The 20431-nt window shown below is 35.5% G+C and overlaps 1 protein-coding gene across 3 annotated transcripts in view; it reads left to right on the top strand.

Moving 5' to 3' along the window:
- Positions 1-19694, top strand: part of PCDH9 (protocadherin 9) — a 963854-nt gene extending 944160 nt beyond the window's left edge. For all 3 annotated transcript variants that reach the window (XM_059684807.1, XM_059684808.1, XM_059684806.1), the window contains one exon: positions 17529-19694. In XM_059684807.1, coding sequence (XP_059540790.1) covers positions 17529-17902 — 374 coding nt within the window. In that variant the 3' untranslated portion in view covers positions 17903-19694. The remainder of the gene's footprint in view (positions 1-17528) is intronic.
- The last annotated feature ends 737 nt before the right edge of the window (positions 19695-20431 follow it).

The following is a 20431-nucleotide window of genomic DNA, read 5'->3' as shown; positions in this document are numbered from 1 at the left end:
CCGCCTGACCACAATAGGCCAGCAGCCCCTTCCCTTGGCCAGCCCGCCCCTGATCGCAACCCCCACCCCAATAGGGGGCAGGGCTGGCTGGCCAACCTCCTGCAGTCCCTCCCTCTGGCTGCCCTACCACTGATCACACCCCCCACCCAATAGGTGGCAGGGCTTGTTAGCCAACTTGCAGCCCCTCCCCCCATCTGGCCATGCCTCTGATGGGCCCCCACCACCCTGATCAGCCCACAGCCCCTCCCCATGGTCAGCCCCGACCCTTATCAGCCCTCCAACCCCAATCAGGGGTGGGGCCCACAGGCCAATTGCCCATGGCCCCTTCCACCAGCCAGCTGGGCCCTGATCAGGGGCCCTGATTGGGCCCCAATACATGCAAGACAGCCAGCCAACCTCCCGCCATCTCCTCCTCCCAACAGGCCCAGCCTCGATCTGCCCTGAGTGGGGCCCTGCTGGCCAGACCCCACCTGTGCACGAATTCATGCACTGGGCACCTAGAATTCAACTAAACCAGCGGTTCTCAACCTGTGGGTCGCGACCCCTTTGGGTGTTGAACAACCCTTTCACAGGGGTCACCTAAGACCATCAGAAAACACATATATAATTACATATTGTTTACAGTAGCAAAATTACAGTTATGAAGTAGTAACGAAAATAATTTTATGGTTGGGGGTCACCACAACGTGAGGAACTGTATTAAAGGGCCGCGGCATTAGGAAGGTTGAGAACCACTGAACTAAAAAGAAAATACATTTAGTGGTTGTAAGAATAATTACCAGAAAGCAATGCTTTTGACTTAATGAAAAACATTCTGAAGGAGGAAGAAATTTGTTTCGGTCACATTGCTTCAAGGGAGAATGCTCAAGCAATATGTGATCTTAAATCATCTATTTAATCCTATAACACCATTTCATCTTCTCTCATCTATGTCATATTTTTGTAAAATGAGGCTTGAAGAATGTAATTAATACCAACATAATATAGTTATATTGACTAAAATAATACTACTGTCAACTTGGTAACTCTAAGACAAAGAAATTATGGGTAGAAGGACTAATATACATACATATCTCCCAAGTACTAACACCAACTAATTTATTAGTTACACTTGATAGTAAAATATGCTATTTGTCAGAGTTCTATTACAGTTCATTCTGACAGGGAAGAACATTTGGGAAATTTCAGGCAGATAAAAAATACTCTTGCCCTAACCAGTTTGGCTCAGTGGATAGAGTGTCAGCCTGCGGACTCAAGGGTCCCAGGTTCGATTCCGGTCAAGGGCATATACCTTGGTTGTGGGCACATCCCCAGTGGTGAGTGTGCAGGAGGCAGCTGATCATTGTTTCTTTCTCATTGATGTTTCTAACTCTCTATCCCTCTCCCTTCCTCTCTGTAAAAAATCAATAAAATATATTTAAAAAAATACTCTTAGTGATAGATTTTGGATAAAAGCCATATCAATTGTTCTAGATGACAACTTAACTTATAAATCTTGCCAAGGGTTCACAGATCTTGGAACCTTTGACTGCCATCTAGATTAAAAAGCAAAAGTTCACTGTGAAGTTCACATCTATTAGAGAGAAATAAACTGGCATCCTTAGCAGTATTGATAAGATTTAGCAAGGGCCAGCTGTCTTGTACTTTTATTGATCTGGTAGACTGAGGCACAGAGTTCAACACAAGATCTGTAACAGGAATTTGGTGTTTTAACCATACTGTCCCATATGAAGTAAAAAACAACAACCACAACAACACAGAAATGGAAATTTATAAATTTACTAATAATATTTACTTCCAGTGAAGATAAATTATGTTAGTTAATCCATAATAATCTATGTATACAAAGAGCATGGTGTTTGGTGAGTTTATAAAATTCAGCATTTCAAATTTTTTTACTAAAATATTAAAAAAGACACTGAAATAATTTCACTCATTCTCACTAGTTCTCTTAACATCAACTCATAAGGCTGTTCTGAATTTTTATTATATTTATTCTGAGTCAATATTCAAATAATTGGCTTACATATGGCTTATGTTAAGAGTATTGTTTCCAAACCAATCACACTCTCTAGGTTAGCAGGAGGTGACCTTGAAAATTTAGATTCCAATTGCAAGGTTACCGCAGAGGATATTGATTGGTTTTATATATGTTGATTTCTAGAAAAACAAAAACAATTTTTTTTCACATTTGCTCTTATTTTTCATATTACAAGTTATCTTCCCTACTCATTCTTTGGTTCCTTCCATATAATCTTTTGATTCTTCATAGTTCTTTCTAGATTCCAGGCGCATAATCCCTCCCCTTTCCTTATCCTTTAGGCCTAGGAGTGGACATATTTTTTTCTACATTTTTAGTTCATTTCCTCCCTCTCCACTCCTTACTTGTTCAGTTTCCTCAGTTGATGTTCCTTAAAGAATCCCCTCATTAAACTCTTTTCAATTAATCCTTTTGAGTGTCATCTCTTACATGCCAGGACATTGAAAGATACCCAAGCTATGCCAACTCATGGGGAGGCATATTTTCACATTGTGATCTGATGGATGCCTCAAAGCTTTCACTACTTCAAAGTCACATTCAGCTGCCATCATGCCTTAGGCATTCATGTATTTGTATTGAAGCAGCTCTATAAAGCTCTTCCTGAGTGTAGACATCCTTCCAAAGGATAACACTTAGCATTTTGGTCACTAACATGTAAGATTAATGAGCTTATCACAGTAGACTACCACCAATTATACCCAAGAGATAGGTCATTTTGATGAGACAGATTGGAAGATAATAAAAATATATTAATTGCAAAAGGACAGCAGACTAGATGGGAAGCAAACGTCATTAGCAGTAACTCCTCCAAAGAAATTATTAAAATAACCCAGAGGAAGAAAAATGATAACCCCTCTGAAGATAAGGTCAGCTTTTGCTTACCAAGAATTTATTTATTTTTTTTAGGTATAGAAAAAATGGCACTGCATCTTCCCTGTTTTATATTATTACATTCACTAAGCAATTTTATTCTGAGAGTAATACTGGTTTGCCTAAGACTTTGAATGTAAACAAAACTTAATCTTGAGAAAATGTAAGTCTTTGGTTAAATGTTAAGGGTATATTGATGATGCAATATAATATTTCTATCTTAGAAAAATAATAAATTAGTCATGTTTCATAATACAAATTTATAATGATGATTAATAATTTTTAATGGCAAATGTGACAATATTTATTGAATAGTTGGGACTTATGGTCAACTACCAATAAAATAGCGAAATACTACAGTGATAAACTATATTCTCTGGCAATGGATAGCACAGGACATACTGCAGAAAATCGCAACAAAATTTATATAGATATAAAATTCACATGTAATATTTATTATTTTAAGAGACAAATTTATCTTCAAATACTTATATTAATTAATTCCTGTGGATTTACAAGGTGTGTTCTGAGATAAACATACATTTTAGGCTGGAATGGGTAATCCTGTGCATCACCCTGAGAGGGCAAGATTTCTCTGCGCAATGCTCTATTACACAGGCTATTTTCAATAATAAAGTACTGGCATTTTCAACAGTTCCCTTAGGAGATTTTTCAAAATATAACATTATAACCTTGCTTTTTTAGAGTAGTTTTTCTTTATATACAACTGAGTTAAAGGAATTAATTTCACTGTGGCATTCTATATGTAATCTAATGTGGCATATTAGCCACTTTAAAATCGCCTTTCCCCTTAAATTTGTGAAAAGTACTTTATCTCTTATAGTTGCAAGCCACTATATCTAAAGAGAGTCTAAATGACTTTTTAAAATATATTTCCTAATCAACTTGATATTTTTTCTAAATATTTTCCCATTACCTGAGCATACCTGTACCAGAAAAGGCTAAGTCCTGCACAGTTATCTGTATCTCATTAGAACTCTGCTTCAGAATAATTGCTAAAAATTACTTTGATGTCTTCAGGATTTAAATATTTTGTTATATACCCTATGAATCTCAACTTCTGAAGACATCTAAAGGGCTCTGTTGGTTACCCTGGCTGGTGAGCTCAGTAGCATCAAAAGGTTTCTAGTTAGATTCCCAGTCAGGCCACATGCCTGAGTTGTGGGCTCAATCTCCAGTATGGGGCATGTAGGAGGCAGCCGATGGATGCTTCTCTCTCATTGATGTTTCTCTCTTCCTCTCAGTTCCTCTCTCTCTCTCTCTAAAATCAATAAAAATATTTTTAAAAATAAACTAAGAACTCAAAAACTAAAAAGTGAACTCCCATTTGATCCAGTGATCCCACTTCTAGGAATATATCCCAAGAATTAGAAATACCAATCAGAAAGGACATATCCACCCCTATGTTCATAGCAGCACAATTTATAATAGCTAAGATTTGGAAACAGCCTATGTGCCCATCAGCAAATGAGTGGATTAAAAAACTGTGGTACATCTACACCAGCGGTTCTCAACCCGTGGGTCCCGACCCCTTTGGGGGTCGAACGACTCTTTCACAAGGGTTGCCTAAGACCATCGGAAAACACATATATAATTACGTATTGTTTTTGTGATTAATCACTATGCTTTAATTATGTTCAATTTGTAACAATGAAAATACATCCTGCATATCAGATATTTACATTATGATTCATAACAGTAGCAAAATTACAGTTATGAAGTAGCAACAAAAATAATTTTATGGTTGGGGTCACCACAACATGAGGAATTATATTAAAGGGTCATGGCAGTAGGAAGGTTGAGAACCACTGATCTACACAATGGAATACTATACTGCTGTAAAAAGAAAGGAACTCCTACCATTCGCAACAGCATGGATAGACCTGGAGAGCATTATACTAAGCTAAATAAGTCAGTCAGAGAAAGATAAATATCACATGATCTCACTCATTTGTGAAATATAATGAATAACATAAATTGCTGAACAAAAATAGATCCAGAGACAGAAAAGCATCAGTCAGACCATCAAACCTCAGAGGGAAGGCAGGGGAGGGTGGGGGAAAAGGGGAGAGATCAACCGAAGGACTTGCATGCATTCATATAAGCATAACCAATGGATACAGACACTAGGTGGGTGAGGGCACAAGCTGCGGGGGTGGAGGGAGGAATGGGAGGGTAAGGACACATGAGTAATGCCTTAACTGATAAAGAATAAACAATAAAAAAATAAAAAGAACTCTATTGGTTAAAGGAATTATGAACTTTCTGAATTATTAACTTCCTGGAATGGAAGTTAAGTAGTTTGGTGGGATATAGGAAGTAACTCCTCCAAAGAAATTATTAAAATAACCCAGAGGAAGGAAAAAGGCAATCCCTCAGAAGACCAGGTCAAATGTTGTTCACCAAGAATTTTGCTCACCAAATTTTGCTCTCCGAACATAATCTAGTTATGCATCACTTTGGGAAATGCCTACTTGCCTCAACTCCAAAGTTAAAACATATTATCTTAGTGAAAGTTTATGCTACGAGCTCTTAGCAGTGTTTTTTAGGTACAGATAAGGACTGATAATTACCTGTTTTTAATATAAAGTGTCACATAATGTTTTACATAGTCTTTTGTTTTTGTTTTTGTGGGTTATTTTTTTTTAATGTTAGCCCACTAACTTGGGGCTCAGCACAAACTTTATTTTTTTCCTTCAAAATATATCTAGTAATTATTTATGAGGTTCCAGGTCATGGTAACAGGGATTGAGGATACAGTTATTAAAAGCAAAACAAAACAAAAACAGATTACATGGCTTTGTGGTGCTTACATTCTAGGGTAAGAGCTAAATGGTTAACAAATAAATATAGTGTGTCAGGTAGTAATAAGAGCTATCAAGAAAAATACAGCTAGATAAGGGAATGGAGAGTGAGTAGAAAGAATATATTATTTGTCTTTATAAGGTGGTCAGGAAATGTGTATATGAGGAATTGAATTTGAGGATACAGTTAACTGAAGTTAGAGACTAGGTTACTCTAAGGCAGTGGTTCTCAACCTTCCTAATGCCTCGACCCTTTAATACAGTTCCCCCAATTTCATTGTTACAAATTGAACATAATTAAAGCATAGTGATTAATCACAAAAACAATATGTAATTATATATGTGTTTTCCGATGGTCTTAGGCAACCCCTGAGAAAGGGTCGTTCGACCCCCAAAGGGGGTCTCAACCCACAGGGTGAGAACCGCTGCTCTAAGGCAATGAGAAGTGATAGTCCAGGTACAAATAATAGCAAATGTACAGGCCCTGAGACTTCCTTAATCTGAAGTGAGTTTGAGACACAGGAAGAAAGTCACTGTAGCAGAACAGGGGCAATAAAGTGGGATAGGGAAGAGAAGCTGGAGGGTGTACCATCAGAAAGTTGGGCAGGAGCCAGATCATGTGACACTCTCTGAGCCATGGAGAAGTGTGGCTTTTACTCTGATGTAGTTGTGAGCAGAGGAGTGAGGAGGTCCGCTTTAAAAGTTGCCTTAGGTTGCATAGTTCCCAAATATATGCACATCCCAGTCTTCAGAACATGTGACTATGTTCCCTTACTTGGCAAAAGGAACTTTGCAGATGTGATTAAATTAAGGATTTTGCTATCAGGAGATTACCCTGGATTATCCACATGGCTACAATGTAATCATAATGGTTCTTTGAGAAGAATTCAGGAAAAGTTAGAGGAGGTGATGTGATAAGAAAAGTGCAGATTATTGTGTTTGGAATATGGAGGAAGGACACAGAAGCCCAGGAACATGGATAGCTTCTAGAAACTGAAAAAAAGAAGAGAATTGATTCCTCACAATTTCCAAAATGAACCATCTCTGTTGATACCTTCACTTTAACCCACTACAATTTATATCAGACTTGAGCCCGGGAACTATAAGAGAATATACATTTGTGGTGTTTTAAGGCACTAAGTTTGTGGTCATTTTTTACAGCAGCAATAGAAAACTATCAGTGTATTTGCTATATACTTAAAATTAATAAATATATTAGTGTGATGAAACCTGGGGGGCCAGTGGGTACAGGATGGAGGAGGTCAATGGGGGGTGGGGGGGGAAAGGAGACATCTGTAATACTTTCAATAATAAAGGTAAATTTAAAAATAAATAATGAATATATGCCTCTAGTTATCAACTGGAGAACAGAATATATCAGAAGAGCAGAAGAAGGGAAATCTGTTAGGAAATAGTAGTGACTTGGGCTGATGGGCTTGCAGGGAAGTAAATAGACTAAAAAACATGCTGATTGATTGTGTAACTGGAGTAAAATCAGCAGCTTTTAGCAACAAATATGTGTTATCTCGTTTCTCATCTGTTGGGGGAAAGTCCCAAAGTCTAAATTCAAGATCAATTCCAAAAAACTGACATGCAACCTTATTCAAATCCCTAAGAGCTTTTTATTTTTTTAAAATATATTTTATTGATTTTTTACAGAGAGGAAGGAAGAGAGATAGAGAGTTAGAAACATCGATGAGAGAGAAACATCGATTCAGCTGCCTCCCGAACATTCCCTACTGGGGATGTGCGCAACCAAGGTACATGCCCTTGACCGGAATCGAACCGGGGACCCCTTAGTCCATAGGCCGACACTATATCCACTGAGCCAAACCAGTCAGGGACCTAAGAGCTTTAATAGGAGAAACTTACATGGCCAAAGCGGCTGCTTCCAGTACTGGCCGGCTGGGAAGAATCCACACTCCTCCAAGCTCAGTAGCCCTTTTCATAGAGGGCTAACAGTAAAAGCATATGGTGGGTAGTCACACAGACCACCAGAAAGAACAATGCTTTCCTAAGTTCACAGATAATATTAGGCAGTAATCACACTCTATACATTCTTTAACCTCCTTCCTGGGGACATGATGTTTATCTTGGGTGGCATTTCAGTCTCCTGGGTAGTCAGCTAAGCCTGAAGTGACAGAGTTAAATAGTCGCAGAGGGTTAAATATGTAGTCTAACATTGCCCAGTCTAACATGTGCCTTTGCTGTTGGAACCATATTGCATCTCTGAGTTTCTGTACACATCTATTACCTCAGAAATCCAAGTGGGCTCCCGATACTTAGAGATTCTCAAAGTATCAGCTAAGTATCTTCTCTGAAGACTGAGGAAGAACCCATTTTCCAGTTTGTCAGGCTTTTGGTAAAATTCAGTTCCTTGTGGTTGTGGGACTGAGATCCCAGTTGTCATGCTGGCTGCCCAGCAGCAGTTGCTCTTAGTACCTAATTAAAGGTTGCTCTCAGATCCTTTCCATCTTCAAAGTCAGCAACAACTCACAGAATCTTTTTGTGCTTGGAATCTGAACTCCCTTCTGCTACCAGCTGTGGAAACTCCTTGCTTTTCAAGGATGCATATGATTATGTTGATTATGCTAGTCCCACACAATAATCTTTTTTTTTTAATCCTCACCAAAGAATATGTTTCATTGAGTTTTGTGTGAGAGAGAAACATGGATGTGAGAGAGAAACATCTATCCATTACCTCCTATACTTGCCCAAAGCAGAAATCAAACCTGTAACTTTTTGGTGCATGGGATGACACTCCAAATAACTGAGCCACCTGTCCAGGGCAATATTTTATTCCTTTTAAAACACAATCTTTCAGACAATTTTTAGAATATATAAATTATTAAATCTTTAAATAATTAATTTGGGGGATAAGTGAAATATTTTCCCCAACTTTTCCAATGTTTTGATCACCTAGGAACAATCTCTATGGCCCTCTGAAGACCTTGAGAAATAGAATCTCTAGCCCAGAGACTAGGAGAGGAGTAAGGCTGTGGTTATAAGTGTCCCAGGTGAAAATTATCAGAGAACACTGGGAAAATGAAAATTAACTTCACCAGTTTATTTCTTCTCTTATTCTAATTAAATATACCTGGAATATGGGAAACAGTAAATATTGTGTAAAAGCAAACTACTTCACAATACTGTGTACTATTGGCCTGGTCTTAGATGAGAAACAGAGTTAAAGAGGACTTCATTTTTAACTTGAATTTAAGCCTGAAAATAATTTGCATTCCTTCACACCTTAGATTTGCTCCTTAAAACTTGTGCATCATTTTTTTAATTTTTTTGAGAAATAATACAAATTTCAAGAAATGGAGAATAATTCAGGAAATGACAGTCTATAAAACAGTTTTAAATGGAAGATCTCAAATATGATTAAAAGAAATGGTAATCCATAAAAGAAAGTACATATGATGTACAAAAATGCAAATAAGGAGTTCACATCAAGCAATTTGGTCCAAATCTGGAAGTCAATTTAAATAATCAATGAAAGCCTATCTCCTTAGACCACTGCCATTCAATTGATTGCAAGGTCAAATACTAATGCTGAATAAATACAGTTATAAAAAATCATTTTCTTTTCGGCAGTTAACTTTAGCAGATGAGAAAAACGCAGCTGATGTTCATGTCATGCAGAATAAAGGGAGAGATTTATATGGGAGTGTTCTTCATTTCTTGTGAGCTATCACGTCTGTCCAAACAGCAGTATCCTGCCCAGCAGAGGATCTGCTGCTTGGCCTGGCCACGTGTTATTGTGTTTGGACTGTGTCCATCTGCAAATGTTGACTTTTCATCCGTGACCAAGGACAGAAATCTGTATGAGGAACGTGCAAAACATTTAATCCTTGTTTACTTGTTAACCAAGGTTTTGTCAAATCCTGCTGGTGTTGTTTTTTTGCATTCATTTCTCAAGGTGACTGCAGCTGCATTCACAATGTTGTATTTAGATACGAGCTGGAATGTAAAGTCCTGATTAAACTGGTAGGTGTTTACTTAGATTTAGAAATATAAATCTTGGTCTAAATATAGTTTCTCATTCCAAACCTAATCATGACCTAAGTAATAGTATAATCTACAGGAACAATTGCTTTATAATTTCTTTTTCCTGTCTTAATAAAACAAATATAACATTGAAAAGTTTTATTATCTCTGACAAACCACAGTGATGTTTAGTTAAAAAATTAGAGGATGGTAGGGGTCATGCATCAAAATCTAGTCTTTTATTCTTAATTTCTAGATGAGAGTCTAAGAGCCAGGGAATCTAAAATTATTTTCACAAAGTCCATGCTAATTGGTTTGAATCTACTTTCCTATTTGAGGTAGCTATGATGATTATATGACTTGAGATTTCTGGGTTGGTTCTGATTTTAAATATTTTATGCAAAAATCTCTTGAACCTAACATATGATCAAATTAAAATTATGGAATGATAAATAGAAAACATTTTTTGTAAGGATACTAAATTTTCCAGATCTATTTTTAAATTTAGACTGTTCACGTAATTACACTTTATTATTTTATATAAAAATCTGAGTGACAATGGCACTATAATTTACATACTTTTCAGTATATATAATAAGAGCAGAATGATAACTAATATTTATGCCCATGTAACATTGATTTAAAAGTGTGAATTGGGCATAGTATAATGTGATCTGAATAGAAATGAAATATCAAAAGCAAATGTGGGCAATGCTTACCAATATCCTCTGTTTATCATGCCAACTCATATTTGAAATTAAATTTTACATATTTAGACTGGAAACAAATGAATTGATTTGAAATGTAATAACAACTGTTCAATAAATATAGAAAATGATGATGGAATAGTGGAAAGTATGGGTGCCTACCAAGTGAATTTTCTTGACATTTTTTTCAGGCCCTTCTAGGTTTACATAAATATTTAGCATTAGCTTCCCATTCAAGATAATCCACAGAAATTATAAGAAATTGTTATGCAGTTACACCTTGTCTTTTAAAAAAAATAAAAATAAACTAAGAATGAAAACGAGCTAGTAAAAATACTAAATATATATTTTATATTTATCTCCTAGAGACACTAAAATAAGCTTAAAATGTAGTGCCTGGAATATTTGTTTCCCTGAAATCTTATTATAGGAAGGTTGATTAAAGCATTGAACAAATATGAATTTTTTTGTATATTAAGAACAGCAATTGCAAAGCAACATTATAGAATAAGGCCTACATTTTAAAAGACATTTTATCACTGTGCCTAAATAGCAGGGAAACTGCTTCAGTGAATCTAAATCAGTGAATGTATCTTTCAATTTAAAGTGTTTAGTGATGCACAACTTCTTTGCACACTGTACTTATGCTAAGGTAATATCTTGGGAAAATACAGCAAAATTGGAACTTAAGAACAAATTTTGCATAAAAATAGTGCTATAGGTTATCACAAAAAGGTCATTATAATATGACAATCAGTTATGTTTCACATGCAAGAGGAATATTTTTATAATAAAAATTTAACAAAATGAAAAATTGAGATGTGATAAGTTTGATCTGACATGATATAAAAATGACATATATCATAATTCAATTTTGGCAGCCTGTTTAGTCTTATTTTACCCAAAAATAAAAATTCTAAGGAAAATTCATTCACATGAAAGGCCAACCGTTTATATAGTATGAAACCTAACCATGCATCGGAAGGTCTCATAATTTTTTCTTTTAAAGTATCAGTTTCTAGCTTTGGAATTAAAGGGTTTCAAGTCATCAGATTGAAAAGTAGGTGGACAACAGGCCAGAAGCTACTTGTAATTATGGTAGTGAGTTAATCAATGAAGTAACAGATCTGCTTGCGGGTGTAATAAAATGAGATCAAGGCTCACTCAAGTGTCCTACCATTTAAGTATAGCTGGAAATCCATTAACTTGGATTGTTTCACATTTTAAACCGCATCTTTAAAAGTTAGCAGTTCAAGCAGCTCTCTGACAGCTGTTGCCTAAACTATAGGAAAAGTATTCTCTTAGGTTTCGAGTGAGAAGGTGAGTTGTGCAAAGATGGAGAGGGAACTACATTGAAACTTGATATAAATATTAACTGAGACAACTCTCAAGAAGCTTTTTATAATGCGCTTTTGTTTTTGCTGTCAACATTTTAATGCAGAGACAGATGGCTTGTACAATTTTATCAGTACTTGTGTCTTTATACATTCAGAAATCAGCAATGATAACCAAACTCACGGACTGCAGATTGTGAAAGGGAACAAATAATTTAGGTTTAGAAAAAAAAATCATTAAATGTTTTAGTGTTAAAAAGAAAACATGATGGGGTATTAATTACTTTTAAGAGAAAGAAAACAAATTGGTGTAATGCTAAAATTATTGAAAAGCAGTTTGGAATCCTGATCTGGATTCTAAATAGATATTGTATGATGTAGAACAAATTGGACACTGCAAAATATATGAAAAAAAATTGGAGAAATAGGAAAACACACACATTCTCACATGCTTAAGGTCTCAAGATAATTATTAAGAATCTAGCACAGTCTTTGATACATGTGATGCTTGTTATATATTCAATAAATGTTTTTGAGAAAATGTACAAATGGAAAATAAATATAGTTATTTATCAATATCATTACTTATAGTCAGCACATTAAAATTAATTATATACTAAAGATAAAAATAGTGTATTGCATATACATTTTGCAGTATTAGTCAAAATTTCCAGATATTTTAAATGCTATGTATTTTATGGGAAATCATAGATTATTTTAATCATATTTTGGAAATTGACAATATTCAATATCAATGCTTTTCTTTTTTAATTCTCACCCAAGGATATTTTTCCATTTATTTTCAGATAGAGCAAAGGGAGGAAGGAGAAGGAAAGAGAGAGAGAGAAACATTGATGTGAGAGAAACACATGGATTGGTTGCCTCCACACATGCCACCACTGGGGCTGGGGATTGAACCTGCAACCCTTTGGCCAGCGGGCTGATGCTCTAACCACTCAGCTCAACCAGCCAGACCTCAATATCAATGCTTTTTAAAGAATATTTTTCTTCTTTAAAAAAGGCCTAGAAATTTCATTTATTGTTTCTAATAATGAGAGAAACAAATTGGAAACTATTCAGTGTCTAGCGTGTTTTAGATTATAAACTTTTAAAGGACAGGGACTATTTTAGGGAACCAGTGGAATGACTATGCTTTTTTTAACAATTCATCACCAAAAAATATTTTTTTTCTTTTTACCAATTCACAAACAGATGTTATAGAAGGCAACTTACAAGTATTATTATTTCCCTAAATAAAACTCACTATTTTAAATTTTAATATCAGGCAACTACTAGGAGTGATATGTAGGCCCAAATTAAATTTTTTTTTAAAAATGAAACTTTTCTCTGTTTAATGTTATGCCCCAAAATAAAAATTTACCAAAGCATAATGCAGAATATATTTTTCAACAATACAACTCGCATTTTCAAGGACATAACCAATTAGCTTATTGATTTTTTTTTTTTAATTTTTATAAGTTACACTGTTGTCCCAGGTCTGAGGCCCTGGCAAGAGGTTGGTCAGTTTCACTACTTGAATAAGTCCATACCTCACCAACTTCTGTCCATAGCTCTCAAACTCCTAAGTCGCTTTGCACCCACCATGATTGTCCAGAGGCCAGGTACCAGATGACTTGGGACAGCCCTTATGCCCTGTAGTCTGAGAAATTACTAAAATTAGTCAATTCACAGAGAGCCCTAGGAACCTAGCTAACCCAACTCTACTTGTCACACAGAAGCTGCCCCTACAATTCCACCTTGCTGTTATGCTCTTCCTGGTACAACCCCCTGTGTAGCACGGCGTGGAGGCCTTTCCCCTTCTGAAACTCTAAAGACTTCTGGCTGTCATCTGAGTGTCATTGTGTTGTTTCCCACCTTTTGATGGACCTTTAAATCTTATGCAACAATCGGGTACGGGTACCTAAAAGACTTACCTAAGAATCTACCGAACTTTTAGAAACTTATTGATAGACTTTATCAAAAGTACCTAAATTTATTTACATAAATGAATCATAGTAAGTTCAATTTTCACAGAGCAATTAATATTATTTAATGGACAGAAGCTCAACTTTTGCAAGTTGATTTTGAATAGTACACAGAAATTTTAACCATACATGTTTTAAATTGTCAATTATCTATAAGAACTTTTAGAAAACAGTAGGCATGAAATAGCTTGGAACAAACAAAGACCATCTGTTACCTGGCATAGGGACATGCCTCCCTAAATCTGTTAATTGCTTCCCATTCCTTCCCAATGACACCCTTTTCTCCCCTTTCAGTTCACTACTTTTAAAGCAATTATTTGTTTCTCAGGATAGCCCGAAAGCTCCATGAGGATAGTGTTGACATCTGTTTTGTTCACTGCTATATATTTGATGCTTGTCACAGTGTCAGATATAGTACATGCTCAGTAAATATTCATAGAATAAATAAAAGTTACCAGTTCTAAAAATAAAAGCATATACACTTTGTTAAATTGTGTACTCAGTGCTGAAGACTTAGGGTCCACATATACTTATAAGGGTACAAACATTATTCTCAATCCTTGGGTCTTATTTCTTAATTTAATAAGAGGGAAACGCATGTTGGATAAGGCTATATTAAAAACAACTTTGCATATTCTCTATACTGTCTTTTTTTTATGAACTCAGTTAAAACCTGATTCTATCAGCTGAAAAGTTATTTTTTCCTCCCTTTGGCAAAATTAACAAGAAAATAAATACTTAATAGGGTCCTAGAAAAGTAAAGATTAAGATTTGGCCTCAATATATATTGCATATCAAATGGGCAATTAACTATGTTATCTCCATTGATGTCTAGAAGGGAGCGAATATATTTAAGAGAAATTAAATAATTGTTTTATTAATTGTCACAAAGTATTGGTAGGCAGAGATTTGTTGTTAGGAAGCTTTTGGTTTGATGTTGTGAAGTCAGCATCTTCTATTATAATTATATAAGGTCTGCTTTTATAGGGACGATGTCTGTAATAATTTTTCAGTGCATTCTCAATCTCATAAGATTTTAATTGACAACATTATTCATAGACCATCATTATTGCTTAGGACTATGAGGACTCAGAAGACTAAGTCATCTTTTTCCATTAATGGATTTTAAATCCAGTCAGGAGAGAAAAAACATAAAAACAGGTATTCATAAATGTACAGAACCTCTCATCCCCAAAAGAGGAAATGTCATTAAGCTAAGAGCTGAGGAAGCTCAAATAGGAAATTTGTTATTCATCAATGAGGGAAGGTCTGTGGAAATCCTCCAGGTACAGATGAGACACGAATTGGTAGAGTTTGGAAGCTTGTGTGGTATGTGGGAAACAAGCTGACCCTTGGACGAGTAAGTAATGAAACGAAAACAGGCCAGGTGAAAAGCATCTTCTAAGCCTGTGATCCTAATGTGAGGAGGGTGGATCGGTTGGGGCACCTCTGTTAGCTCTGTTGGATAGAGTCACTGAACACACAAAAGCAAACCTAAAAGGGAGAAATTGGATCAAACTTTTAAAATGTGGGCAGAATTCAGAGGTCAAAGAAAGGCTCATAGAGAAGTTTTCAATTAAATATCCCAGGAAGTAAGTAATCATTGGAGATTTATGAGAGAAATAGTTTTAAGTAATAAACATGTATTTAAACAAAATAAAACTGTTTGCTTTTGAGGGAATGGGAATACCAGTCAGATGGGAAGGAATTTTATGATAGTTCTACAGAGCATATTTTAGATTTCAAAAATGACTAAAATTTGAGTGTGTAGCAAGTACATTTTAGCCACTTTTTTTTCACATCCAATATCCATTCTGATGTCCCCTGTGTTTTGTGATCTCAGGTATTTGCTATGAACTATTGCCTAACACAGTAAGTGTCGTTTAACATGCAAGAAATAACTAAATATTATTAAAACAAGTAGATGATAATATAATAAAGCCCCTACAATTATAGTGCACTTAAAAATGGTAGTAGTGTTAACATGGGTTTTTGCAAAGATCTACATTTCAATTCTTCAGTTATTATAATTGTTCATTAGGCAACCTTGCTAGTATGTAGTCTACGTTTTCTTCTACACTTTTATTCTGATGACTCTGCTTTTCAAATTGCTTCATGCCTCAGGCCTTCTTACCTATCCACTTAACCTCATTCGTAAAATCAATTCCTAATTTCCAAGCTATCACTTATCACTTGACTGTTTAATCAAGGGAGAAAAAAAAATAACAAAAAAACCCAGTGTTTTCCTTAACTATTTGGCTGTTGTTATTCAGTAAATAGGCTGATATCTTTTTGCACAATCACAAAAGAGTTTACTTTTGAAATCACGGTCAAAATGTTTGTTCTAGATTGCCTGCTAGAAAAAAAAAATAAAAGAGAAATATCTATGATAACTTTTGTCCCTGAATATTAGACTCCATGTGATACAATTTGCAACTTAGCCATAGTTTTGTACATTACAAATCTTGAAAATAGGTTAAACTCAGAAGGAAGCAAATGCTGGCTTCAGAATCAAATGGCTTCTTATTTGAATTTCAGAATGCTTTCATTGACCAGGTGCCTTTAGTAATAACTACAGTGAAAGTATTCTTTAAAATAATCATTTAAATTTTTTAAATGTTGCAAAACTATTTTCATGTGATTTCATTTATAAAAACAAATATTCACATGGAAAAGCACTATATATTGCCATTTAGAGTATTTATCTATTTATTTATTTCTAGTATTTATTTTTAATAATACATTTTAAGTAGTGCTTTTTAATTTTGTTTTCATAGAGTTGTAGTTGTACTTACATATTCTTCAACATTGCACATAAAATCTCTATTTTTCATAATCTATCATAAATATGAGCTTTATGTTAAGAATTAGGAAATAAATCTGTATATAATACATATGCCACATAAAGACTTGATCAGAAATCATATATCAAGGTGTTATGCAAAGTGCTGAGGTTCCAGAAAACCTCAGAGTATTGTTTGTGGATTCCAAAGAAATAACCCAGAGACTGGCTGTGAAAGACATGGGGATATTAGGACTTAGGTGTGCACCATAGACGGGTGACCTGTGAAGGTCACCGCAGCACCTGCTGCCACCAATGAAGTTGTCCTGCTAAGTCCCATCTGGGCAGCCCACTGGTGCTATTGTTTTGCTGCCACCCAGACCCAGACTTTCCCAAGACAAAGTTTTATAGCCAAAGTTTTACAGAAAACAGAGAAACACAGGGAAAGGGGGTGGGGAGTAGGTGCAGGTGTGCAAATCGTGTAAGTTCAAAACATTAGCTGTTTACAATCCAGCCTCACAGTTTCTCTGTGGCCTTTCTTAGACCAAGTTGCTGACCAGGTTCCCAGGGTCTCACAGTCCACCTAAGATGGCCTACCCTATATTCCTACAGAGTGGGAGGGAGAATTGGAGCATGATAAGGGGCCCATGTTCCCATCTACTGTACACATGGGTATATCTGTTTGCCCATATCTGTTTGCGTACCTATGTGTCTATTACCTATGTTTCTGTTTTTGTGTTTTGTTTTGTTTTTCTCTGGATATAAACAAAGGCTTAATGAAGAAAAGACAATTTTTGCCTCAGTAACAAGAAACTTGATTCCTTCTATGTTATTCTTAAATCAATAGAGACATAAAAATCTTTGAATTGTTTAACTTAATATACTTTTCATGAGAAATGCGATCGCTAATGCACTTTTTCTCTAGTGGATTATTTTAAATGAAAAATTCTAACCCTTTTCTTCTCTTATTTTCTCTGTCTCTTGTCCTCTGCAGATGGGCCTCTGGGCCCCCGAGGATTAGCTGAAGCTACAGAGATGTGCACTCAAGAGTGCTTGGTTTTGGGTCACTCTGATAATTGCTGGATGCCTCCTGGCTTAGGTCCATATCAACACCCCAAATCTCCTCTCTCAACTTTTGCACCTCAGAAAGAATGGGTCAAGAAGGACAAGCTTGTGAATGGGCACACCCTCACCAGAGCCTGGAAAGAAGACAGCAACAGGAACCAGTTCAACGACCGGAAGCAGTATGGCTCCAATGAAGGCCACTTCAACAATGGCAGCCACATGACAGACATTCCTCTGGCCAATCTGAAGTCTTATAAGCAACCAGGAGGTGCTATGGAGAGTCCGAAGGAACACCAACTCTAAAAATACAAAATTAAAAAATGGCTGTATGGGACCTAATAACTTTAATCTAAATAGACATGCTAATACTGTGTGTGTCAGAGCTTTATGTATTCAATAGATCTCTACAACTATGCCCCTTATAGCAGGGATATTCATAACTTTGTGTTAGCACCATGGAGGATACAATGTTTTACAGCATAAGAGAGGATAGTTCTATTAGCCATGTGATCTTGTTTACTAGAATTGGTTAAACTCTCCAGAGATCTCTCCATTGTGCAAATGTTCTGTTTTTCTTTCATTGCATTTTATTTTGACCCTGGACTGCTGCTATGAACAATAGAATGTGCATTTGGAGAGTAAGAAAGTTCCATGGATTAGAATGACTGACAAATATATCCAGGTAGAGAATTGTGCTCTTTTTGTCATTGATTTGTGCTGGGACTGCTATACTTGACATTATACTTCAAATAAAACTTAAAAAAGATAAGCATTAAACCTATTGTGCTGTTAACAAAGTTAGTGGACACTTGTAAGTCAGTGTTAAAGTATTTGTAAATAGAAGCAAGTTATTATTAACAACTTTTGTGTACTTATAATGTTCACCTAAAAAAATGTGTAGCATAATTCTGTGTTTTATGGTTGCTTCTTTCCTTTTTTTTTTTTTTTCATTTGCCTCTGTCATTATTTTGTTGTTTCTTTTAGTGAGGTGTTTCTGCATTAGTAGTCTGTCTTGACACACATTGTTCCAAGGATGTCAAACACTTGCTTTTCGAAAAAGGTTCTGGAATCTTGCTTCTTTTATGATAGCTTACAATGCCGAGATTCTGTATAACATAAAGCTCAAAAGTAAAAAACTTTATATAAAAAATGATTTCTGTAAAAGCTTGGAAATTCAGAACCTATTTTCTTTACATTCTTATTTTCAAAGTAGGCAAAAGCAAATCACTTAATTAGTAGTATTAAGTGAAAGAATTCTTGTTCAGAAAGTGATATAATATCCTGTACTTGTCACTCATGAAAAACTAATGTATCAAAATTAGCATATATTAAAGAAAAATTACTACTTGAAAATAGTTTAAATTGGGCAAATGTGTGTCTACAAGTTTGTTGAAATGGCAGAGTTTGTGTTGATCCTCATATACAATAATGTTGTTGTAACACAAGTGTTAGACCATAGCCACAAAATATTTAATGTGTTGTGCCTTCATGATGTAACAGAACATTCTCCAGGTAGGCTAGTTGGGGGAAATAAAGGGATAAATCTCTAATTATTGCTGTTTAACTGTTTGTTATCATAATTGGTCAATGCCTGGCAGGTACCAGCATCTTGTCACTTAGGTCAAATCAACAGAGTGACAACTAATGTTAATAAGATCTCAGTTGCACGTGCAAACAAATCCAAATTTGAACATTCTTAGGAGGTTTTTGTTAAGGCATGACAGATGATTTAAACAAATAAATAGCATGCAACAAATTGTCTTTATTGAAAGAAGTGAAAGTTATCTTAATGCCACGGTTCAACATCAGTTTAAAAGCGAAAAAATAAAATAAAAAAAGGTTTGCTAATCTGATAGTTAATTTGTTACCAAAAATAAAATTACTTTGTAAATAGCAATTCACATTTTTCCACAGTATAATGGAAAATAATGGGTAGGGGTGCATTGCTTATTGCAGTACATTTTTGTGGGTTTGTGAGGGGTGTTTGATGACTTTGACAGAATAAATATCTAAACAATTATCCTTGTTACTGCTTTGCCAGTTCTACGTTATTTACAATTATTCAGCTCTTGCAATAAACGTTCTGAATTCCTGATTGGAGTGTGTTAATTCTTGGTCAACAGCCAAAGTGATGATTCCTACACTAATTGTTGGATAAAGAGATGTTGATAAAACTTAGCTTTTAATTAGAAATCAAGAAAGATATGTTAGACGTTTAATGTCGTTGTTCTGAAAATATGGTTCCAAGTGATAGTAAAATTCCCCTAATAATCTATGAAATCATTATCTAGGGAAATTCGTGGAGAAAACTGGTTCACTTTCTAGTCAAGATTCATACAAATTTCATCAAAATGAAATCTCAAGTCAGAAACTGGGAAGGGAGCATTGGTTAGTTAGTGAGCTTATCTTCTTGACTCAGTCTTTTAAATAAGATTTTATGAAACAGGCTCTCACATATTTTATTGTAGACCATCGCAGAAGAGAACCACTCTGGGATTAAGGCCTTAAAACAAAGGCCAAAAGTTCATCTATATTTCTTTCAGGTTAGTAAAATAGGCACAGAAAGCTTTCAAGAATAATAAGACACACTAACACATATACTATGCATTTCTATCGACCACAGCGCAACTGGATCAGTGTTCACTCCTGTTAGAGCTTTAGGGTAAATAGGCAGGCCTGACTCTTCCTCTAGAGCTTTTTTTAAAAGTATATATTTTTTTTATTTAGCTAATAGAGGAAGGGAGAGGGAGAGAGAGATAAAATCATCAATGATGAGAGAGAATCACTGATCGTCTGCCTCTTGCACTCCCTATACTGGATATCGAGCCTGCA

Source organism: Myotis daubentonii, chromosome 2 (assembly GCF_963259705.1).
Source record: "Myotis daubentonii chromosome 2, mMyoDau2.1, whole genome shotgun sequence".
Lineage (NCBI taxonomy): Eukaryota > Metazoa > Chordata > Mammalia > Chiroptera > Vespertilionidae > Myotis > Myotis daubentonii.
This window is presented reverse-complemented; position numbering and strand designations above follow the sequence as displayed.